The 24499-nt window shown below is 41.8% G+C and overlaps 2 protein-coding genes across 3 annotated transcripts in view; one reads left to right on the forward strand and one right to left on the reverse strand.

Annotated features, from left to right (window-relative positions):
- LOC144678711 (shugoshin 1-like) overlaps positions 1-2122 on the forward strand; it is a 42700-nt gene extending 40578 nt beyond the window's left edge. The window contains exon 9 of the mRNA XM_078538522.1: positions 1633-2122. Within this exon, the coding sequence (XP_078394648.1) occupies positions 1633-1783 (151 nt within the window). The 3' untranslated portion in view covers positions 1784-2122. The remainder of the gene's footprint in view (positions 1-1632) is intronic.
- A 15716-nt stretch (positions 2123-17838) lies between these two features.
- The window catches only part of kat2b (K(lysine) acetyltransferase 2B), a 104081-nt gene continuing 97420 nt past the window's right edge, over positions 17839-24499 (reverse strand). For both annotated transcript variants that reach the window (XM_078538507.1, XM_078538508.1), the window contains exon 18: positions 17839-18180. In XM_078538507.1, coding sequence (XP_078394633.1) covers positions 17987-18180 — 194 coding nt within the window. In that variant the 3' untranslated portion in view covers positions 17839-17986. The remainder of the gene's footprint in view (positions 18181-24499) is intronic.

Raw genomic sequence — 24499 nt, forward strand, 5'->3', positions numbered from 1 at the left:
CTTTTCAAATACTTAACCCATTCTATCACAATATTAATGCTGCAAGTCACTTGTGATAAAGTAGTTCATCTTCCAATAATTCTGTTTTACCCCTTTTAATCTTCTGATAATTTTATGCCGTTTTTTCCTGAATCAGACACTTATGGAATCATTTTTTTCATTCTTTACCCTCTCTTATCTCCCAGAGAAAAAAGCCTCAGTTTTTAATCTTTCCTTCATAACTATAAATCCCTTAATCCCTCTATCTCGACCTTTCCCCTACCTATCCTTTTATGCTGTCTTCCATTAATCTTTATAGACTAGGTTATTCAAAAGGTTCGGTGTTAGGATACAAGTGCTGTCTAAGGTAAATCTGATTTTCAGCATCGGTTAGCCAATTGGAATAACTCGAGGAAGACCCAAAATATGGCACAGAAATTTTTCCACTAAATCATCATTCATGCCTCTGGTAATCCCTGCGTAAACCTGGCAAAAAGCCATTTCCACTTAGTAGATATAATGAGGCATTTGTTGGCTGCCGATAATCTTTTACTAAACATGAACTGTATTGAGATCATGATAAATTGAAGTTTGATCATTTACGGGTATGGATTAATTTTGTTTTTAAAACTTGTTTCATGGAAGTTGTTTTCACCAATGTATTTTAGTGCTCAAGAAAATCTAATAAATACCATCTTCCAACTCCTGGTCAGCCTTCTGTCTTCTACCCTGCATAATCTTAAACTCATCCCAAAACCTTTCTGCCCATATCTTAACTAGTCCCATTCTGCCATCACTGCTGTGCCCACTGACCTACATTGGCTCCAGTTGAGCAATGTCTTGATGTTAAAATTGTCACCCTTGTTTTCAAATCCCTCCATGGCCTTTCCCCTTCCCATCTCTTTAACTCCTCCAGCCCTTAAACCCTCCAGTAATCTGCACTCCAATTCTAGCCTTTTGTGCAGCCCTGTTTGTTCTTGCTCAACTATTGGCAGCAATACCTTCAATTGCTGAGGACCTGAACACTGGAATTCACTCAAAAGCCATACTCTCATTGAATGGCAGAGCGGGCTCGAAGGACTGAATGGCCGCCGCCTCCTATTTATTATGCTCTGATGTTCAGAACTCTCTCCCCTCCTTTTAAGACGGTCTTTAAAACCGACTTCTTCACCACGCTTTTGGGTCATCTGCTCATGTAACTTGATGTCAAATTTTGTTTGGGAAAGCTCCTGTGATTTGCTTTGGAACGTAGTAGTAGTGATTAGTGTTGTGTTAAGCAGTAGCTGATACCTTGAGTAATTTCACTTCCCTTTTGGTTGTTTGTGCTAGGAAATAGAGCACTTGTCCATCTATTGTTTTGTCTTAATGCATTCCCTTAATCCCAATGTTAAAGGACCCCTGCTCCCTATATCAGAGATTAGGGATTGCTATATTCATCCATGTTTGTGATGGTGTTACGCGCATGCTTTTGTGCTATATCATTGCATCTCCACAGTCTGGTGTAGATTTAAAGCCAGTTATCAAGTGAATAATTGTTCTTGTAGTAGCAACTAGCTACAAGAAGCCTGGTAAAGAAGAAATTCACTATTTTAAAAAATGAAAGGTGATTTATCAGACTTAAACGCTAATTCAAAATTTTAATCTACTTGACAGGAAATTGCGGAGAGGAGACAGATACACCGACACACAATTTTTGCGTTCGCCGATATTCAAACAGAAAAAGAACAATACATCCCTGCGTAAACCTGGCAAAAAGCCATTTCCACTTAGTAGATATAATGAGGCATTTGTTGGCTGCCTATAATCTTTTACTAAACATGAACTGTATTGAGATCATGATAAATTGAAGTTTGATCATTTACGGTATGGATTAATTTTGTTTTTAAAACTTGTTTCATGGGAGTTGTTTTCACTAATGTATTTTAGTGCTCAAGAAAATCTAATAAATACCATCTTCATGAGTATATTTAATTGGTTTTGATTATTACTATAACACTGTCAAGTTTCCTTTACCTGAATGGACTAAACAGTTTGAGTAGGATCAGGTAAAATGTCCAGAGATGAATACATGACCCTCTGAAACTGTATTTGTTACATTTAGAATTACCTGGAGCATCATTAAACAGATTGTGAAGAATCTGAATATATCGTCATCTCTATAGAAAAACAAATCATTTTTTGTTTCACATTGTTTTTGTCTGCTTTCTCTTTCATCGACATCTTGCCTTTTGGATGGACTGTCAGTAATGATGTGTAGTGATCGACTGTCCAATCACCAATTGGCTCAGATGTATCTTACTTCCAACAATTGGAGTTCGTAAGGTGGCAATCAAATATAATCAACTTTTACAGCTAGGTGTCATTTTACCATATTCAACCTTCTGCTGTTCATGTCACTTTCCCCCGTCCTCACCTTTTTAAAAAAAAATTCTGTTGGGCCCCATGTTTCACTCTGCCTTGGGGTCACTTGTAGTCCCTGACCTCAGCCCCCTCTCTGCACCCTTCTTTGCCTATGGCACCATGGAACTAGGGCTAGATCTTCCAGTCAGTGGTAATGCTGGGGATATTGTCGCTGACTGCGAAGATCATTGCAACCGTACCTTTTTGCGTCCTTACAGCCAGGTCTTTCTGTCCCGGCTATATCAGTAATGTCTCAGCACAGCCCATCCATGGAGAGCAATGGCGAAGAGGAGCAGTGGAGAGATCGCACCTTTTTCTTTTAACAATGTCAGCTGCCTTGTTCAGATAAGTTTTGATGGTCCTAAGGTGTTAGTAGGGAGTGGGTGAGGGAGTGGGTGAGTAGTTGCGTTGGGAGTGGGTGAGTAGTTGCGTTGGGAGTGGGAGAGTAGTTGCGTTGGGAGTGGGTGAGTAGTTGGTTTGGGAGTGGGTGAGTAGTTGGATGGGGGATGGGGGTTTTTGGTTGGGCTCTGTTGTCAATAGCCGAGTCACACCAGAAATTTAAGTGGGCCAATGCTGGTTTAAGTATCTGGCTAAGTATTGTGTAGCTAGCTCAAATCCTGTGGCTTGTGTGAATAGGAGGGGTGGGCAGGGGCATTAGAGAGCAATAAAGTAATCCTGTTTGGGGCAGGGAGAGGAGACATGATGTAGGCAGACCATTTAGTTTAGGATTACAAGCAAGAGAAGGACCATAGAAGACAGGATATACTTCTGGCTCTGCTGGGACCAACAACATTCACTGTTGAGGTTTAATGAACTCATGTTGCAATACAGTACAACTTTCAACCACCATGAGAAACAGCATTAGCAGTTTTTTAAAAAATGTCAGCCAATTGGAGATTGTTTTGAGCATTAAAATAAGTTTTTGTTTGGAAGATAATGCTGTAAGTTTGTCTGGTTCTTCAAAGGATTTTCAAGGCAAGGACATCCTGAACAATGAAGTCTTAAATTCCTGACCAGTGTGTGATTAAACAAGGTCAATCTCATCAGCAAAACCCTGGATTTTATTCCAGTTCTTTATAATTTTCAGTATGTGGGATGTATAATTCCTCCTACACCAAGATTGTTACATTAAGAGAAAATTTGTAAATATTTACCCTGCTGCATGTCATAGTGTAGCCAGTTAACCTTGTGACTCAGACGAGAGTGCTACCAATTGAGCCATGTCTGACACTGACACTCAAGACACGTCATGGCATATCGACTACAATTAATCTTATACTGCACAGGTGAATTAAGGTTAAAAAGTGAAGTTTGATTATTTCGGCTATTTTTGTTGTATAGTAGATTATCATCATCCACAATGCTTTGCATTGGGGTATCCTCCACTTTTTCTTTCATAATCCTTGGGCTAAGGTGTTTTCCTGGGGTGGAAAAGTTGTTATGGAGGTTCAATACTTTATTGCTTTTTTATTTCTTCTCTAGAAATGGAGGACATTAGCATGTGTGCATTTATTGCCCAACCTTTGAAGTCGGTGGGGTGTTGCTTTGCAATGCTGTAGTTCATATACTGTAATACCTCACCCAGTACCATCATTGAAGGAGATTGATCTGATGCTAATAAAGGAAAGGTGATATATGTACATCAAGATCATAGAATGGTTATAGCACAGGAGGAGAGCATTTGGCTCACTGTGTCCATACCAATTTGCTGCAAGACCAACTCATTTGGTTCCACTCTCCTTTGTTTGTACAGGGTTCCTATAGGTCATGGAAAATGTGGAAAAGTCATGTAAATTTCCAAAGTCATTGAAAAGTCATGGAATATCTTAAAGACAGGGATAGATTTTTCTGACTTGGGCCAAATTCCAACCTTTTCCAATGTTTTCCTGATGCCCACTTCCTGTAATTGTTTGCTTCCAAAACTGGTTTGGTTCTCCTACCTGATTGACTGCTTTTGAAATTGCCAGAACAACAGTGGTATTTGGCCAATTGGTCAGTCAACTGGGGACAGTCTATATGCCAGATTGGCTGCTTTGGACACTTTCAGAACAACAACTGTAACTGCTGAACAATACATGCCAGACTCCCCAGTCCTTCCTCTCTTGCTTGCCTTTTGTGAAGAGAGGTACAATTGTTGCTGTCAGCTGCAGATCTGTTGTTGTGGAGGTGAAGGACCCAGCGGGCTTTCTTCAGAGCCAAAATATGCTAAACAAGGGAAGGCAAGCAGGAGACAACATCAAAAATGCTGCATTTCTATAGTTGAGACCCACTTGCTCTGATCTTTCACTTGACACTAACTGAAAATTATTTCTTCAACATGGAAAAGTAATGGAATTTTATTTTACTAAAGGTGCAGGAACCCTGCCTGTAGCCCTGCAATTTTTTTTTCTTTCCAAACGATTGTCCTGTTCTCTTTTGAAAGCCATGATTGAATCTGCCTCCACCACATTCAGGCAGTGAATTGCAAACCCTAACCACTCACTGCATTTAAAAAAAGTTTTTCTCATGTTGCCATTGTTTCTTCTGCCAATTATCTTAAATCAGTGCCCTCTGGTTGTCAATCCTGCCAATGGAAACAGTTCTTCCATATCTACTCTGTATAGACCCTTCATAATTTTTGAACACCTCAATCAAATCTCCTCTCAACTTCCTCTTCTCCAAAGAGAATGGCATCAGCTTCTCTAATCTATCCACAAACTGAAGCTCCTCATCCCTGGAACCAATCTCATGAACTTTCTCTGCACCCTCTCTAATGCTTCACATCTTTCAAATGTGGTAGGCAGAACGATTTGTGCACATTTACACCTCACCCCCACCCGGTTCCTCTGCTCCTGCACCCATTTAGAATTGTATTCTTTATTTCTTATTTCTTCCTACCAAAATGAATCACTTCATGCTTCTCTTCATTAAATTCATCTATCAGTTGTCCACCCATTCCATCAGCCTGTCTGTGGTCTTTGAAGTTTATCACCATCCTCCTCTCAGCTCACAATACTTCTACGTTTAGTGTCATCCATGTACTTTGAAATTGTGCTCGGTACCAACCAAGTCTAAGTCATTGATATATTTCAGGAAAAGCAGGGTCCCGACACTGATGCCCAGGGAATCAACTGTATAAACCTTCCTCCAGTCCACAAAACAACCGTTTACCACTAGTCTCCTGTCACTCAGCCAATTTTGTATCAATGCTGCTACTGTTCTAGTTATAGGTCTGTAGAAGTCCACTTAAATCTCATTACGTACAAATATATAAAACAAAAACAGAATTACCTGGAAAAACTCAGCAGGTCTGGCAGCATCGGTGGAGAAGAAAAGAGTCGACGTTTCGAGTCTACATGACCCTTCAACAGAACTGAAGTATAGTTAGGAGAGGGGTGAAATTTAAGGTGGGGGGCGGGGAGAGAGAAGTTGAGGGTGGGGTGGTTGTAGGGACAAGCAAGCAGTGATAGGAGCAGATAATCAGAAGATGTCACAGACAAAAGGATCAAAGAGGTGTTGAAGGTGGTGATATTATCTAAGAAAAGTGCTAATTAAGAATGGATGGCAGGACACTCAAGGTACAGCTCTAGTGGGGGTGGGGTGGAAAGACTGACAAGGTATTAGTTGTAGATTTAAAAATAATGGAAATAGGTTGGAAAAGTAAAATCTATATAAATTATTGAAAAAAAAACAAGGGAGGGGGAAGAAACGGGGTGGGGATGGGGGGAGGGGGAGTTTAAGATCTAAAGTTGTTGAATTCAATATTCAGCCCGGAAGGCTGTAAAGTGCCTAGTCGGAAGATGAGGTGCTGTTCCTCCAGTTTGCATTGGGCTTCACTGGAACAATGCAGCAAGCCAAGGACAGACATGTGGGCAAGAGAGCAGGGTGGAGTGTTAAAATGGCAAGCGACAGGGAGGTTTGGGTCTTTCTTGCAGACAGACCGCAGGTGTTCTGCAAAGCGGTCGCCCAGTTTGCGTTTGGTCTCTCCAATGTAGAGGAGACCGCATTGGGAGCAATGAATGCAGTAGACTAAGTTAGGGGAAATGCAAGTGAAATGCTGCTTCACTTGAAAGGAGTGTTTGGGCCCTTGGACGGTGAGGAGAGAGGAAGTGAAGGGACAGGTGTTGCATCTTCTGCGTGGGCATGGGGAGGTGCCATAAGTGGGGGTTGAGGAATAGGGGGTGATGGAGGAGTGGACCAGGGTGTCCTGATGGGGACGGAGGGACAAGCAGGGGTGGAGGGTCCCAGATGGGTGTTGGTGTCGATGAGTTGTTGGAGCTTGCGTTCATTAGCACTTGAGCGAAAGAGAACTTATCACCCCACCAGCCTCCGCATTCAAAGGTCATCCTCCGCCATTTCCGCCAACTCCAGCATGATGCCACCACCAAACACATCTTCCCTTCATCCCCCTGGCAGCATTCCGTAGGGATCGTTCCCTCCGGGACACCCTGGTCCACTCCTCCATCACCCCCTACTCCTCAACCCCCACCTATGGCACCTCCCCATGCCCACGCAGAAGATGCAACACCTGCCCCTTCACTTCTTCTCTCCTCACCATCCAAGGGCCCAAACACTCCTTTCAAGTGAAGCAGCATTTCACTTATATTTCCCCTTAGTCTACTGCATTCGTTGCTCCCAATGCAGTCACCTCTACATTGGAGAGACCAAACGCAAACTGGGCGACCGCTTTGCAGAACACCTGCGGTCTGTCCACAAGAAAGACCCAAACCTCCCTGTCGCTTGCCATTTAACACTCCACCCTGCTCTCTTGCCCACATGTCTGTCCTTGGCTTGCTGCATTGTTCCAGTGAAGCCCAACGCAAACTGGAGGAACAGCACCTCATCTTCCGACTAGGCACTTTACAGCCTTCCGGGCTGAATATTGAATTCAACAACTTTAGATCTTAAACTCCCCCTCCCCACATCCCCACCCCGTTTCTTCCCGCTCCCTTTTGTTTTTTTTCAATAACATATAGATTTTTCTTTTCCCACCTATTTCCATTATTTTTAAATCTACAACTAATACCTTGTCAGTCTTTCCACCCCACCCCCACTAGAGCTGTACCTTGAGTGTCCTGCCATCCATTCTTAATTAGCACTTTTCTTAGATAATATCACCACCTTCAACACCTCTTTGATCCTTTTGTCTGTGACATCTTTTGATTATCTGCTCCTATCACTACTTGCTTGTCCCTACAACCACCCCACCCTCAACTTCTCTCCCCCCGCCCCCCACCTTAAACCAGCTTATATTTCACCCCTCTCCTAACTATACTTCAGTTCTGTTGAAGGGTCATGTGGACTCGAAACGTCGACTCTTTTCTTTTCCACCGATGCTGCCAGACCTGCTGAGTTTTTCCAGGTAATTCTGTTTTTGTTTTGGATTTCCAGCATCCGCAGTAGCTTTTTGTTTTTATACGTACAAATATATATTTGATTAGCCTTGTGCAAGCTCTGAGATCAGGTAGCTACAGTTTGCTACATAAGCAACAGCATGGAATCCAATGTTGAGTTCTCTGTTATGCTCATTCAGATATACAACATTTCAGTGGATGGAAATAAATGACAGGGCAGTAGATACAAATGAAACAGCCAGATATTTTTTATTTATTCTTTCATGGGATGTGGGTGTTGCTGGCAAACTCAGCCCATCCTTAATTGCCCTTGAACTGAGTGGCTTGCTGTGCAATTTCAGAGATTTCAACCACATTGCTTGTGGGTCTGAAGTCACATGTAGGCCAGACCAGATAAGGATGGCAGTTTTCCTTCCCTAAAGGATTGGATGGGTTTTAATGACAATCGATGATAGTTTCATGGTCACCATTTCTGAATCTAGTTTTCAATTCCAGAATTATTAATTTATTGAATTTAAATTGTGGTGGAATTTGAACCCATGTCCCCTGAGCACTGGCCTGGGTCTCTGGATTACTAGTTCAGTGACATTACCACTATGTACATGAGTGCCAGCATGTAGAGCCAGGAATTATGGCAGACAGCAGTTTCTATCCGCTTGGCCTCTTACAAAGCATCACTTTAGTATTTAGTTTAACATTCTGATTTAAACGACACTTCTGATGCACAGGGGTTTATCTGCTAAGGTGTGAACTGTAAATTCTGCATTATTCACTGAGCTTTGGATAGTTGCAGGGAAGGGTGAAAATCTGTGTTTAGCTCTTGTGAAGCTCCACCTCTTCCACCACCCTCCCCCACTATTAATTCACTGCTTTTTTTTATTCTCAACACAAATTAAATTTTGGCCACAGTACAGCTTAGCAGCTGCCATCAGTACCACCTTATAGTATCTGCCAGGATATTGCCCTGCCCTGGGACCCAATATTTTGTCAGTTTGCTGAAATAGTCTTTGAATTGAAAGGTTTATCAGGTTTATGATCATTGTGGAAAATAAATCTACTGAGATAATATTCTATAACGGCAGTGTAAAAATTTAAACTAGAAAAGTGATATGCACTGTCTTGTCAAATCATCTAGTTTAGAGGGGACAGGGGTTAAGAGAGCCGACATTGGAAATTAAATATAGTAATATGCCATACTCAAGTACATAATTTGAAAATTACACCATTTATTTTTAACTTGGTACAATATATTAATTTTACAAATGACATTTATTGTATAGATAGCAAATACAAAAGTTTACAAAAATCACAAAAGTGAAGTTTACAGTATTGCACAAAATCTACTATTTTCCCCTAAAAATAAATGAAGGAAAAATTTAGAAAACCTGTTAGTCTTTCAGTTTTTACATTCTAATTTTGCACCGCTGGAGGAGAGATTTTTGGAAAAGAAAACATTAAACATTTTAAATTACTTTGTTTCAGCTACTGAATAAAAGCTTTGATGTTCAACGACCTAAATTATGTTCATTATGTTCCCACAATTAAGGCTGGCATTCAGATTATTGGTAGAAAGCACAAGCCATACAGGCTTGAATCATAGCATTTTAAGTTTTAGTTTGCTTTGGAATCTTTCTTTGACTGTATTACATTCAAATCACAAGGGTATTAACAACAGCTTTGAAACGAATATGAAAATGTTTGGAGCCACTTGCCCAATGATGCATCCAACATGTAATGCTGGAACATTCATCCTGACTTTAACAATAGGATGCAATATCCATTTTAATATCAAAGTGCTTTCAGAAATTCTACCTATTATATATAAAAGAAAATGAGAATTAGTTTTACCAAGCATACTGTAACACTTGTGGGTGTTCCACAAATGTAATCACCTGTTGAGATTTGTTGTCTTCAAAATTCGGATGATGATTAATTCCACACTCATGGGAAATCTCCATAAAAAGTGAAAAATGGATTCTGGGTTTAACCTCGAATCACATTTGCACAATTTCTCCAGAGTAGCTCTTCTACTTTTTTAAGAACAAATTAAAATGGTTTTGGATTTAAAAATTGGAAAACTTATTGATAATATGTAGCACAGTATGATGAAACAGGACAAAACTTTTTCTACATCCTATAATAAGGAATTCTGTTTTGCAAAACAAATGCTGTTAAAAGCACTTCAAGTTTGAGTTTTACATTTCTAAATTGAATTTTGCAAACTAAACTTGGAAAGGAATAGAGAATTATAGAAATGGTACAAAATTGAATAGGTTTTTTTAACAAATAGGATTGCATGTAGATAAAGTTAGATCACAGCATTTTAACTACAGTAGTTACTGCAATAGTGCAATATTTAAGTTTAAGAAAATTAAGACCCAATGAAACTTGAGGGTTTTTTGTAGGCATTGCAATATCTTTCAGTTTAGGATGGACTATTTTAAATGAAGATGAGCACAATTTCAGTCAAGAAGTTATGCCATTGCAAACAGAGATAATTATTTAAATATGCATTAAAGGTTTTGCTATCTTCTGGCTATATTAAATGAAATATGTAGGCAGCGTGTCCTATCTCAACTCATCATTGTAAGGATATGACTCTTCCATCAAATAAATTGCAGTAAATAGCTAAACTTTTGTTCACATGTTCTCATAACTTAAAATACCCTTAGAAAAAAGCATTTGTGAAGACTGGCGCTAATGACCATCTTTCACACCACATTTTTTAGCCATTCACAATATTTGCTACTTGAGTTATGAAGGGAAATCATAATTACATTTATAAATTTCCCAAAGAAAATGAGTTTTGGTATTGCCTAGCATTGTATTGTATTAGCATTTTGCCTGCTTCTTGTCATGCATAAACTGTGTCAGCTGTATACTCTTCACTTAATTGGGACGACCAATAATCTGAACTTGTGAAGTGTTATGTTACAGGGGTGTCCAACCTACCCTCCCTTTTCCCCTCACTGAGTCCTAGTAAACCAGCCCTTGAAGCTTAGAAAAGTCAGTTTGGCAAGGCTTGCATAGAGTATAAATACCAGCATTACACACACGAATGGGAATGTAGTAATAAACTTTACTTATGATCCCCAAGGCTCTCAATTAGGGCCCAAAAATATAAAAGTTGAGCAACCTTGTTCTTTTGAACAGTAATGTATAGTTCTGTGATTTTTTTTCCTCTTTTCAACCATGATTACAACAAGCGTCAATATAAATAAGGGAACTAGAAGAAGAAGGGACAAAGAAATGGAAAAAGCCTGATGTAAAGTTAAATGTATAATGAGGAATACACCAGGAATTCAGTCACTTAAGAGATGAGTCCTGTTTAAAACCGCAAATTAGTTATTGGCCAATTCACAATAATGCAAGTTTTTTTTGTTGAAAATGCTAAGAATTTATTGTAATGGTTTAAGTCACAGACTTTGTATGTGTTACCTCCTGTCCTTCATGTAACTCATGGAGCTGTAACTGTTAGGGATGTTTCAATATCTAGAACAGATTCAATTGTTTGTAGGGAAAATTTATTCTTGAGGTGAAAAGTAACTGGATGGCTTAGCTACTAGAACTCAGTGTTTGATTAAATAATACTCCAGTTTTGATGAGGATCGAAAAAACGTAAAAGGACTAACTTAAAAAGAATTCACTTCTGACTAAACAACTTTACTTTAATCCCAGATTATGAAATCAAACTTTCTTCTCTGAAGTAAAGTATTTCAACAATAACAAAAATAGCTAATTTAGGAAGCCAATATCAAAATGTTAGAAATAAAAACAGTGCTGAAAAAACTCAGCAGGTCTGGCAGCATCTGTGGAGAGAAAAACAAAGTTAATGTTTCAAGTGCTTATGACTTTTCTTCAGAGCTCTTCTCTTTAGCTCTGAAGAGGAGTCATATGGACTTGAAACATTAACTCTGTTTCTCTCGCCACAGATGCTGCCAGACCTGCTGAGCTTTTCCAGCATTTTCTGTTTTTATTTCAGATTTCCAGCATCTGCAGTACTTTGCTTTTATCAAAATATTAGAAGTTCACTGGGAGCCATAACTTAAAAATATTTTCTAAACTAATTATATAAACCATACTAGTGTGCATTTGGAAACAAAAATGGGGACAGGATCAGAACAAATTCATTTGTTCACTGAAACAAAACAGGCTAGTTGTCCCTTGGTCTGGATTTCAGCACCCAACAGTCCCTGTGGAACACATGGTCCATTTTAAAGGCCTAGCCTCATTAAAATTACCATCAGGCTGTGGCAGAGACTGGGCATCCTGGGGCAAACTGCCACCTTGGGACCATTGCAACATCTGACATTCCAGTCAGAAATGGTTAGGTCTGTGGCGGAGTAAGTGGTGACTGATTTTGTGGTTTTTGTGGAGCTTGGATGAGAGCACTCTGCTCCTCCTGGCCTTACAAAACTATTGGAAAATTGAACTTTGGGCTCATCTTTGGTTAGAATGTCAGTTTATTCTGAACAAAGTACATGCAATGCAAACTTATCCCAGTACGACCCTAAAATGACAAACAGCGTCCTATATGTTGATCATAGAATCCCAATTTGCATTTTAAATAAATCTACAGCCTGACTTGGGTGGGTATTCTGGTCATTTAGCGATATGCTTGGGGGTAAATTTCAGTGACCACAATGATGGCAGGAACAGGGTGGTAAATCATTCCCCACCACTTATGGGGTGCTACCAGCATGTTTCTACTGAGTGAAGGGCCTCAAAATTCACCTCCCCACACCCTCCAATTGCATTTCTCTAATTCTGTAAATAGCTTACTTCTTTTAGTGTGTCAAGATTCCCCTTCAATTGTTGAAAATTTTCCATCATTTATAACAACACAAGATTTTACGTTCTCTTATGTTCATATAAAAAGCTAATAACAGGGTGGAAATTCCTTTTTAATGAAAGCTAGCCTTAGTTGTTTTAGTATTGAGAAATATAATGTGGTTACAACTGTGGTCTTCAATTTAAGATTTTAGAATACCTCATTGCTGGAAGTATTCAAAGTAAGTGAAGGCTAGCTAGGGAATTAAAACTGCCAATGTGTCGTGAAAGAGTGTAAGATGTTAATTCTGCAGTCAACTATCTGTTTTAGATACAGATAAACTGTAACATTCCTGGATAAAATATCATCTGATCAGGAGGATGCAGTCTGGTAAGCAAATATTGTGGTAATATATCCAATGGCTGCATGCACCTCTAAACACTGATCCATACTAATCAGAGGAGAAAGAATGTTCTTAAATATTCTAGCCAGTTTCATGCTTATCTTTCAGTGCACAGATGAATCTAAGGTGCAAGATTCAGCAGCTCCAACCTTAACTGCAAAAAAAAATTCCTGAAATCAATTAATCTCATCCCTGCAAAGGAGACAGTCTAATTATTCAGTCATTAGAAATGTAAAATGATCAGCTTCTGTCTACTTTGCGAGAGAGTCTTATACTATAGATTTTCCCCCCAATGTAATTAAATATTAAATAATTCGACTTATTTTAAAATGTTTACATTCTTTCAAATGCAAACCTCGCAATTACACTGTACAGGATGTCTCTCTTAGTGCACTGGGGTCTGATAGTTAGAAACCCTTTACATTCAGGTTTTCAAACCAAAATGTTCAGAAATCCAGTTTTTGCTTATGGATGTGGAGTTGACACATGGACTGCAAAATTTGGTGTAGCACCCACATTTTTTGTTCTATGAGTGCCGTTTTGGATACAAAATGGCATTCCCATTGCATGCACTCCCTTCTCAGGGGGGCTAAACGGACACCATCTGATGAAGTTGATAGCGTATTAGCTTGGATTGTGTGCCATAAGTATGCAGAGTAGGCGGATTTTAATCTCGGTTATCGCGTAACTTTGATTTGACTCTAGTGATGCCATTTTCCATCTGAATGCTCCAGTTAACGTCCTCTCTTAATCTTGTACAGCTGAACATGTGCTCATCAGGAGTAAGGACCCCTACCCAGCACTACTGAAAGGAATTGTCATCCACTTTCAAGTTAGTTGTTGCTTGATTGAGTTCTACTGGCTGTTGCTGGGTTAGTAGAAGTACTTGTTGGTTTGTACATAGATTTAAATTTGGTAGAATCTATAGGGCTTGATGTAGTAGGTGGTGAAGCCCTTTGTTCTCACTTCGAGGGTTCTGCTCACACTGCTTGCACCCAGGCAGGGTACTGTAGTTTCTAACACCTTTGGGCTACAGGAGAATGCGAGGCAACACAGATGACAAGCTGCTTTAGCCATGAGGGACAGGAGGCCATGTGCATCCAGGGATTTCAGAGATTAATTCTCCTACCTCAACCTAATCCAGGAATAGTGCGTGGGACGTTTCTGTTTCACTAAGGAATTGCTCACTGAAATCTGTCGCTTATTGCAGGCAGACCTGCAGCCTCAGGGCAGGATGAGGATAGCACTGTCATCGACTGTGAAAGTGATTGTATTTATGCATTTTTTTATGTAGGTCTCCTTTCAGGCTGCAGTAATCTCACAGTTTGCTGTCCATTGTTGGATAAGAGAGGTGGCTGACATCCTATATGCAAAGAGAGGGGAATTATATTGCCTTTTCTCTTTGCAGGGAAAGCACGAACATGGCTTTGCTATGATAGCGGACACCCCCATGGTGTAAGGTGCCACTGACCATACATACGTTGCTTTGTGGGAACTGCATCTGAATTTGGTTGTACAATCGCAGAGAGCTCCATTCTCTCAATGTTCAGCTGCTGTGCAACCATATTCAGCTGATCATGCATATCATTTTCCAGTAGCCTGGCATATGCCACAATGCCTTTATTTTATGCCAATCTGTACCATTACCATTTGAGCCGCAATGAGTGACCAGAGGACGGCGAGTGGACGACAAGGATTATCCACTAACTACCTGGTTCATGAATGATGTGCGCAACCCACATACATCAGCAGCATGCATGAGAGCTATGCTGCCACACGAAATATCATCGAGCAAACCATGCCGATGCTCAAGCAACACTTCTGCTGCCTGAATCACTGTAGAGGAGTCCTACAATACTCAGCAGAGCGTGTGTCACGACTTCTTGTGGTCTGCTGCCTCCTTCAAAATCTCGGCAACGCGAGGGCACAACCTTTGGCATCAGCTATACGGCTAGCAGCTGAGGAAGTGTAGATTGAGGAAGGTAGGAGGCATCCCCTTTCTCCAAGCTGTCTTTGATTAGCTCCTCCAACTGCAGTATCATTGAACATAACCACAGTTTACCATTTGACAACAATCCCATACCTCTTTCATGGACCGTCTCTTGGACCCAATGCTGAAACAAAAGCTATCACAAAGAAAATTCCAAACTATCTTTATCAAACAAACCATCCAATATTCCATACAAAGATCAACTAATCAACCTTGTGCATTGACTTAGTGCCTGTTGTCCTTGTGCTATTGCCTGGCCTAGTGCTCCTATGCTGTGCTACCCCAGCAGCTGCATCATGACTGGCTGAAGACAGCTGACTTTTATTGGAGGAGACTGCAGATGGCCTTGCAGGGTTACCTTGCTCTAGAAGTTCTGGTTTCCAACTGTACCATCTTGGCAGCAGTCTGGGCTCATTGGCAACAGTGAGGAGTGGCAGTGCTGGGAGGACAAATGCAATCATCCTGAGAGGACAGGAGGTTTGTGCTTCACGGAAACATTGCATCTCCCCTAGGACAGTACATCAGCAATTTTACTAATTTGCCGGAACAGACTGTTGACTCACTGAGAGACCCTGCAAGCCACTTTGAGCACTGTTATCCACAGCCATGATGGCAATAGTCTGCGTCTGCATGACAGTAAACTGAGCTTGTGTGACTTAGTCTGAGCTGCCACTGCAGCATTCAGATGTTGTGTGACTTCAGCTTCTGCTTCAATAGAAGCTGGGACATCAGCCATGGATCCTGCATCATAGTCCATCAAGTGTTTTCATGGAATTGACCATCTCTTCTATGCTGGAAAGGATGGACCTTGAGCTCTGCAAAGCCCAGTGAAAGGTTGGTGCCGGACTCCTCCATGCTCCCTGACAATGACATCAGGCTTTCTGGCAGGCCTGCCAATGCACAAAGCATTTATGTATCCATATCTATCAGCATTTTTCTGTGCGCCACCCCATCGACGACCTCATCTGAATCCTCTTCATCAGGCCTTGCCCTCTGGTATGCTGGAAGTTGTGCTACTCTTCCTCCAGTCAGGCTTTAAGCCATTCGTGCCCATTTCTCACCGTGTGCAGATTCCTTTTGTAAGATAGCCTAAAAAATAGGCAGTGTGTCAGGATCTGAGCTGGTGCCTAAGTGTCAGAGTTTCTTCATCATCAATCACTTTTCCCTCAACAACTTAACACTCGTGAACAACTGCTTGGCCAGGTTGCTGTCCTTTAGTATTTGTTAGGAGAAAGGCACAAGGGTAGGGTTGTGTGGAGAGGGCCTTAGGGGAAAATAAGAGTCCATTCTTATACCATGGAGGCTTGTAAATCAGAAGAAATTGTGAGGTGTTAAAAGGAGTGGGATTAGGTATGAGCATACCTACTTAAATGGTTTCAGCTCCACTGTTGGCCACAGCCTTGGTCATGGCTGTTTCGATGATGGCTAGCATCTTCTCCTCCTCCAATGGGCTGAGACCATGCGGATGTGCCTGTCTCGCTCCAGTTAGTCCCTGCTATCTTTGTTATGCGAGAGAGAGGGAAGCATGTCGGTGAGCATAGTGAAACGTATTTGGGTGATGTGGCTGTTATAATGTGTGCAAGCAGTGAGTGAAAGGCTTGCTGCAGTTTTGATAGTGAGGTGAGGATACGAATGAAGTTTGCATTACAGTTGATAGAGATTTGTTGGTAGTCGAGGATAAATTCACTGACCATGACCACTCATGTGATGTCATTAGAATTCCTAAATGGCATCCAGGTTTTCAGGCTACATTGATTGTATTGATAGCGATGATGATCTGCCTTCAATGCCTTCACAAAACTTGTCTGGAGGGTCTCCTGGCTCAGTCAGTTTACCTCATGCACTAAGGCCTCCAGTGCGGTGTTGGTGAACCGTGCAGCACATTCTATGCCCCTGTTTTTGCCAGATTCATTCTTCTTGCAGGTCAGAAGCTCCTCCCCAGCCACTTCCAGCTCCTGCTACAGCCAGAAGGCATCTCCCCTTTAAGACGTGTAGGCAGGCTTTAAATGGTGCTAACCTCACAAAAACTTTTTGACCCCCTGTTCAGGCATGCAATAGTTCAGGTAGGCAGTCAGTCAGCACTGTGTTTATTGCTGGGCTGAAAGTTTCTACCATTTGAATGACCAGGCAGCACGCAGTTTGAGATCTGCCTGCATCAGAAGGTACAAGTGCATCATGATCCCCATGCCTGTTCTTTGGTGAGGTGGGGGAGCTAACACATATTGTCCTATTTCACTTTAGGGCCTCGCTTGAGATGCAGGGTTTAGGACCCCCCAAATGTGTGAGGAGTTTAACTAGGTAAAACCTTGTAGCTTTTTAGCATAGCGCATTAGGAAGCTCCCAGCAGCTTATCCAGCCAGTGCCACCCTAACTGTGAGGGTCTGGCTTGTAGTGATATAGAGCTCATTGGGAAGAACTCCCAGCCCTGAATAAAAAATCTACCCCCATCAGGTCTTTTCAGTGAGCCAGGTCAATCATCAACAGCATGCAAGAACTACGGACCTGTCTGACTTAGTATTGCCTCACCAAATCTGCCATAGAGATGGACTTGTTTCCAGTCTCTCATCGCTGTGGTTGGTTACAACCTCCCCATGAACAGCAGGATAGTCAGCTGATTGATAAATAACTGAAAAGTGTGGGTTTGAGCACTCACTAAGTAGGCAGCAGAAGCTCACAGGCAATAGGGTAAGTAGCACTGCTTACTCAGAAATTTGTGAGCACATTGTCATCAGCCTCCTGATCCAGCATGGATACACGCTACACCCTACACCACTGGTTATACATGTGAAGGTTCAACAATTAAATCAAAGTACTCAATGAACCAAGCATATATGGGCATTTGTTCACATGTCTGTGCTCCAAATACTACCTATTTACTGTAGCTAGTGACCCAGGTATCAACACTTTCTCATTATGTGGAAAAGCTCTTAGAGTGCAAAACTGATCCAACCTGTTTCGAATTGCAACTGGCTGCATGAGGAATTTCCCACAAAATCTACAGCAGCCAGTTTCTAAAGCTACTGGTAGGCATTGTAATAGACCTATATACTCTACAGTACATTAAACTAGCATTAACTAGTCAGAGCACCACAAAAAATAAACTTTTGAAGTTACTTGTCTATCAGTCCAGCTTCTTTAATTTTACTGTAAAAGTTTTTTTCCAAGATGTTGGCACACTTGAAGTATTCACTTTCTGGAGGATTATATTCTCGACAGTTGGTAAAGATACGCTGCATGTCTGCCATGAACAATTTCTTGGTCACGTAATAGCGATTTTTGACACGTTCACTCATTGTTTTCAGATCTGTGAAGCAATTGTATTAAAGCAAATATTAAAGAAAAGCATTCTCATTGTTTAAAAGATATATGTGACATGTCCAAATTTGGCACGATTGCTGTCTATGTTAAGAACATCAGAAATAGGAGCAGGATTCACTAATCACAGCATTCACTGATTCACTAATGTCCTTTAGGGAAGGAAATCTGCCACCCTTATATGGTTTGGCCTACATGTGATTCCAGACCAACAGCAATGTAGTTAATTCTTAAATGCCCTCTAAAATGGCCTAGCAAGCCATTCAGTTGTAACAAACCACTAGAAAGTAAAAAAGGAATGAAGCCAAATGGACCACTTGGCATCGACCTTGGCACCAGAAACAAAAGAACACCCAGCCCTGTCGACCCTGCAAAGTCCTCCTTGCTAACATCTGGGGGCATGTGCCAAAATTAGGAGAGCTAGCCCACAGACTAGGAAAGCAACAGCCTGACATAGTCATACTCACTGAATCATACCTTGCAGACTATGTCCGAGACACCACCATCACCATCCCTGGGTACGTCCAGTCCCAGCAACAGGAGAGGCCCACCAGAGGTGGCAGCACAGTGGTATACAGTCTGGAGGGAGTTGCCCTGGGAGTCCTCAACATTGACCCCAGAACCCATGAAGTCTCATGGTATCAGGTCAAACATGGGCAAGGAAACCTCCTACTTGTTACCACCTACCGTTCCTCCTCAGCTGATGAGTTAGTACTCCTCCATGTTGGACACCACTTGGAGGAAGCATTACGGGTGAAAAAGGCACAGAATGTACTCTGGGTGGGGGACTTCAATGTCCATCGCCAAGAGTGCCAAGGGTAGCACCACTACTGACTGAGCTGGCCGAGCCCTAAAGGACATAGCTGCTAGACTGGATCTTCGACAGGTGGTGAGGGAATCAACAAGAGGGAAAAAATCTACTTGACCTCGTCCTCATCAATCTACCTTTCGCAATTGCATGTTTCATAAGAACATAAAAAGTAGGAGTGGGAGGCTATTCAGCCCTTCGAGCCATTTCTACCATTTAATGAGATCATGGCTGAGCTTCTACCTCAACACCATTTTCCTGCACTATCCTTGTATCCCTTGATGTTCTTAATATGTAGAAATCTATCAATCTCAGATTTGAACATACTCAACAACTGAGCCTCCACAGCCCTCTGGGGCACAGAATTCCTAAGATTCACCACGCTCTTGAATGAAGGAATTCCTCCTCATCTCAATCATAAATGTCCAGCCCCTTATTCTGTGACTGTCCCCACTGGTTCTAGACCACCCGCCCCCAGCAAGGGAAACATCCTTCCTGAATCTACTCTGTTGAGCCCTGTAAGAATTTTGTATGTTTGAATGAGATCAACTATCATTCTTCTAAACTCCAGAGAATAAAGGCCCAGAATATTTAATCTTTCCTCATAGGACAATCCCTCCACCCCAGGAATTAGCTTAGTGAACCTTTGTTGCACTCCCTCTATGGCAAGTATATATTTCCTGAGGTAAGGAGACAAAAACTGCATACAATACTCCAGGTGCGGTCTCACCAAGGCTCCATATAATTGCAGTAAGATATCTTTACTCCTTTACTCCAATCCTCTTGTAATAAAGGCCAACATACCATTTGCCTTCTTAATTGCTTGCTGTGTCTGCATACTAGCTTTCAGTGACTCATGAACAAGGACACCCAAGTCCCTTTGAAGTTCAACACTTCCCAGACTCTCACCATTTAAGAAATACTCTGTATTTCTGTTTTTCCTACCAAAGTGGATAACCTCACATTTCTCCACATTGTACTCCATCTGCCAAATTTTTGTATACTCACTTAGCCTTTCCAAATCCCCATGAAGCATCATTGCATTCTCCTCACAACTCACACTTCCACCTAATTTTGTGTCATCTGCAAATTTGGGAATATTACATTTAATCCCGACAGCTAAATCACTGATATAGACTGTGAATAGCTGGGGCCCAAGCACTGATCCTTGTAATACCCACTAGTCACAGCCTGCCACTGAAAATGACCCATTCATTCCTACCCTCTGTTTTCTGTCCATTAACCAGTTCTCAATCCATGCTAGTATATTACCCCCAATCCCATGAGCTCTAATTTTGTTTATAAACATCTTGTGTGAGACTTTATCAAAAGCTTTCTGAAAGTCTAAATATACCGCATCCACTGGTTCCCCTTATTGGGCAGAATTTTACGGCAGCGGGATTTTACGTTCCCGCTGAAGTCAATGGGATTTATAATGTCTCGCCGCATTTTACAGCCCCGTCCCCGCCGAAACAGGACCATAAAATTCTGCCCATTGATTCTGCTAGTTACATCCTCAAAAAACTCCAACAGGTTTGGTAAACATGATTTCCCTTTCAGAAATCCATTTTGAGTCTGTCCAGTCCTACCATTATTTTTTAAGTGTCTTGTTGTCACATCCTTTATTACAGATTCTAGCATTTTCCCTGCTTCTGATGTCAGGCTAACAGGTCCCTCTCCCTTTCTTTTCTCCCTCTCTCCTTTCTTAAATAGTGGTGTTACATTTTCCACCTTCCAATCTGCAGGAACCATTCCAGATTTTATAGAATTTTGAAAGATGACCATCAATGGATGTAGATCATCAGTTCCAGGGGTTTATCCACTTTAAGTCCCATTCATTTCTCTGGTACTTTTTTTCACTAATATTAATATATTACAGTTCCTCATTTACACTGGACCCTTGATTCTCTATTATTTCTGAGAGGTTTTTAGTATTTACCACCGTGAAGACAGACACAAAGGGCAGGATTTTGCCCTTGGCCGGGGTGCTTGGTGGGGACGGTTGGGAAGTCGACCGCCGCCTGCGATTGGCTCTGCACCGTGATTTTACGTGGGCGGGCCAATCAAGGCCCGCCCGGCATATAATGCAAATGGGCCTAGTGCGAAATGCGAGTGGGCCTAGTGCGCACTTCGCGCAGGAAAGCGCTTCATTCTCCCTAAGGCATGGAGCTACCTCAGGGAGATGAAGCGCTGTCTAAAATAAAGAATAAAGGAAATAAAATTGTCATAAAACATGTCCCCTCATGTGGCTCCGTCACATGAACTGGGACATGTTTTTAATTCAAAAATAACATTTTTATTTGATGTTTATTTGCTTTAGGAAACCTCCTCCCACCCGTGGATGAGGTTTCCTAAAAAATGTAAAGGCCGCTAGGATTTTTCTCCTGCCCATCAGCCGTAAGGTTGGATGGGCAGTGTAAATTTTAATTTAATTAGTTTCTTAATTTTAATTGTCAGCGGGTGCGCAGCCAACTTGGGCGCGCGCCCGCCCCACGAAATATCGCGAGACTGCATGATGACGTCGGGACGCTTACCCGACATCATCGTGCAGCATTTTACGCTCGGGTGTGTCAGGTGTGCGCCTGCATGCCAAGCGTAATATTCTGCCCAAGCTATTTGTTTAATTTCTCTGTCATTTCCTTATTCCCCATTGTATATTCTCCTGAGTCCGCTTGTAATGGATCCACATTTGTTTCGGCGAATCTTATCGTTTTTCCGCACCTATAGAAGCTTCTACAGTCCGTTTTTATGTTTCTTGCAAGTTTACTTTCATATTCTATTTTCCCTTTCTTAATCTATTCGTTGGTCCTCCTTTGCAGAATTCTAAAATGCTCCCAATTCTCTCAGGCTTACCATTTTTTGGGCAACTTTATACGCCTCTTCCTTTGATCTAATGCAATCCTTGATTTCTGTCAGTAGCCATGGGGCAGAATTTTATGTTCCGCGGGTGCGTGCCCGACCCGAGGGTATAAAATTGCGAGAGATGATGGTGGACGAGCATCCCGACGTCATTGCACACTCGTGCAATATTTTGCTCGGCGGGTGTGCATGGCAGTCGAAAAAGCACCCGCTCACAATCAAGCCCATTAACAGCGCAATTGTCTGCAATTTTTCATGGCCCGTCCAGCCTTATGGTTGGCAGCTAGGCCAATCGGCCAGGTGGCCTTTACATCAAAGGGTGGAATGAAATCTCCGTTAAGATATATAATAAAAAGAAATATCTGGGGACAGCATTTTTACGAGGTATGCTTTCAGGTGCTTGACTGTGCCGCATGGACATTTTTCGCAGCATTTCTGTGCTTTCTTTTATTATTTGGAGGTCTGCAGCTATCTACCTTCAGGGAGCTCAGTGTAAGTGCTCACCAGCACCTGCAGTGACGTCAGCACTCGCCCTCTTCCCACCCCCACATCGGCAGCGCTGAGCTTTTCAGCGTGCGTTTTGGCTGGCTGGCCATTAATTGGCCAGCCAGTGTAAAATTACAGTCAGTGGCCGACTGCAGTTGGGGACCTGTTTCCCGACTGCTCCCGGGCCTGCTGATCGCGCATGCCCGATGAGCGCAAAATTCACTTTCCTTGCTGGATTTTTGTGCATTAAAGGAATGGGTTTTTGTTGTAAACTATATATTAGTTCCTTAAATGTTAGCCATTGCCTGTCCACCATCATTCTATTTAACGTAGTTTCCCAATCTACTATAGCCAATTTGTCCCTCATATCTTCATAGTTTCCTTTGTTTAGATTTAAAACCCTGGCCTCTGATTGAACTACATCACTTTCAAACTTAACGTAAAATTCTGTTATATTATGGTCACTCTTTTCTAAAGGCTCCTTTACAAGAATTATTAATTAGTCCTTTCTCTTTGGGCAATACTAGATCTAAAATAGCCCATTCCCTAGTTGGTTCTAGCTGCTCTAGAAAACCATCCTGCATACATCCCAAGAATTTGTCCTAAACAACACTAGTACTAATTAGGTTTACTTATTCTATATCTAGATTGAAATCCCCCTTGTTACATGCACCTCTAATTTCCTGACTTTTACTGTGACTTGCACTGCTACTGCTGTTTGGTGGCCAAAAACAACTCCCACTACAGTTTTCTGCCTCTTGCTGTTTCTTGTTTCCACCCAAACTGATTCTACATCTTGATCTTTAGAACTAAGCTCACGTCTCACTACAGTATACTAATGACCTCTTTAATTAACAGAGCTACCCCACCACCTTTTCCCAGCTTCCTGTCCTTTCTGGATGTCACAAACCCTTAGATATTCAGGTCCTAGCTTTGGGTTCCTTGTAATCATGTCTCTATAGTGGCCATCAGGACACAAATATGAATTTATATTTGAGCTGACAATTTATCTGTTTTATTGCAAATGCTGTGGGCAATCAGATACAGAGCCCTTAATTCAGTTTTTTTGCTGTTTTTGTCAACTCAACTCTGGTTCTATCTGCTGGCATGCTTTTAAGTTTACAATCACTGTCCCTTTCTGCCATATATTGATTATCATTACCTTTATTGCTACCTTGGTCTATTGATTGTCATTGATTCTATGCTTGCTTTATTGCTACCTTGGTCTATTGATTATCATAGAGGATTGTCATTTCCCTTTACTCAATCTTCCCTAATATGATCCCTTTCCCCTCTAGTTAGTTTAAAGCCCTCTCTACTTCCCTAGTTATACGACTCACCATGACAGTATTGATAGGAGTGACCACTGAACAGTCCTTGTGGAGACGAAGTCCCATCTTCACAATGAGGATACCCTCCATCATGTTGTCTAGCACCACCACCGTGCTAAATGGAACAGATTTTGAACAGATCTAGCAACTCAAAACTGGGCATCCAAGAGGTTATCGCTGTATAAGTGCTGCTTGATAGCACTGTCGAGGATACTTTCCATCATTTTGCTGATGATCAAGAGCAGGCTGATGGGGTGGTAATTGGCCGGGTTGGATATGTCCTGCATTTTGTGGACAGAACATACCTGGGCAGTTTCCTACATTGCTGGTATTGTCGCTGTACTGGAACAGCTTGGCTAGGGCCCAGCTAGTTCTGGAGCATGTCTTTATACTATTGCCGGAATGTCTTCAGCTCTTTCTTGATATCATGTGGAGTGAATCGATTAGGCTGAAGACTGGCATCTATAATACTGGGGACCTCAGGAGGAGGCCATTAACAGCAGCACAACTGTATTCAACCACAATCCGTAACCTCATGGCCTGGCACAACCCCCACTCTACCATTACCATTAAGCCAGGGGATCAACCGGAGGGTTTAGGTGGACATGCCAGGAGCATCACCTGATGTATGCATGAGGCATACCTGAAAATGAGCTGTCAACCTGGTGAAGCTACTTGCATGCCAAACAGCAGAAGCAGCATGCAGCAGACAGAGCTAAGTGATCCCACAACCAATGGGTCAGATCTAAGCTCTGCAGTACTGCCACATCCAGTTATGAATAGAGGTGGACAATTAAACAGCTAACATGAGGAGGAGGCTCCAC

The sequence above is a fragment of the Cetorhinus maximus genome, chromosome 3 (assembly GCF_964194155.1).
Source record: "Cetorhinus maximus chromosome 3, sCetMax3.hap1.1, whole genome shotgun sequence".
NCBI lineage: Eukaryota > Metazoa > Chordata > Chondrichthyes > Lamniformes > Cetorhinidae > Cetorhinus > Cetorhinus maximus.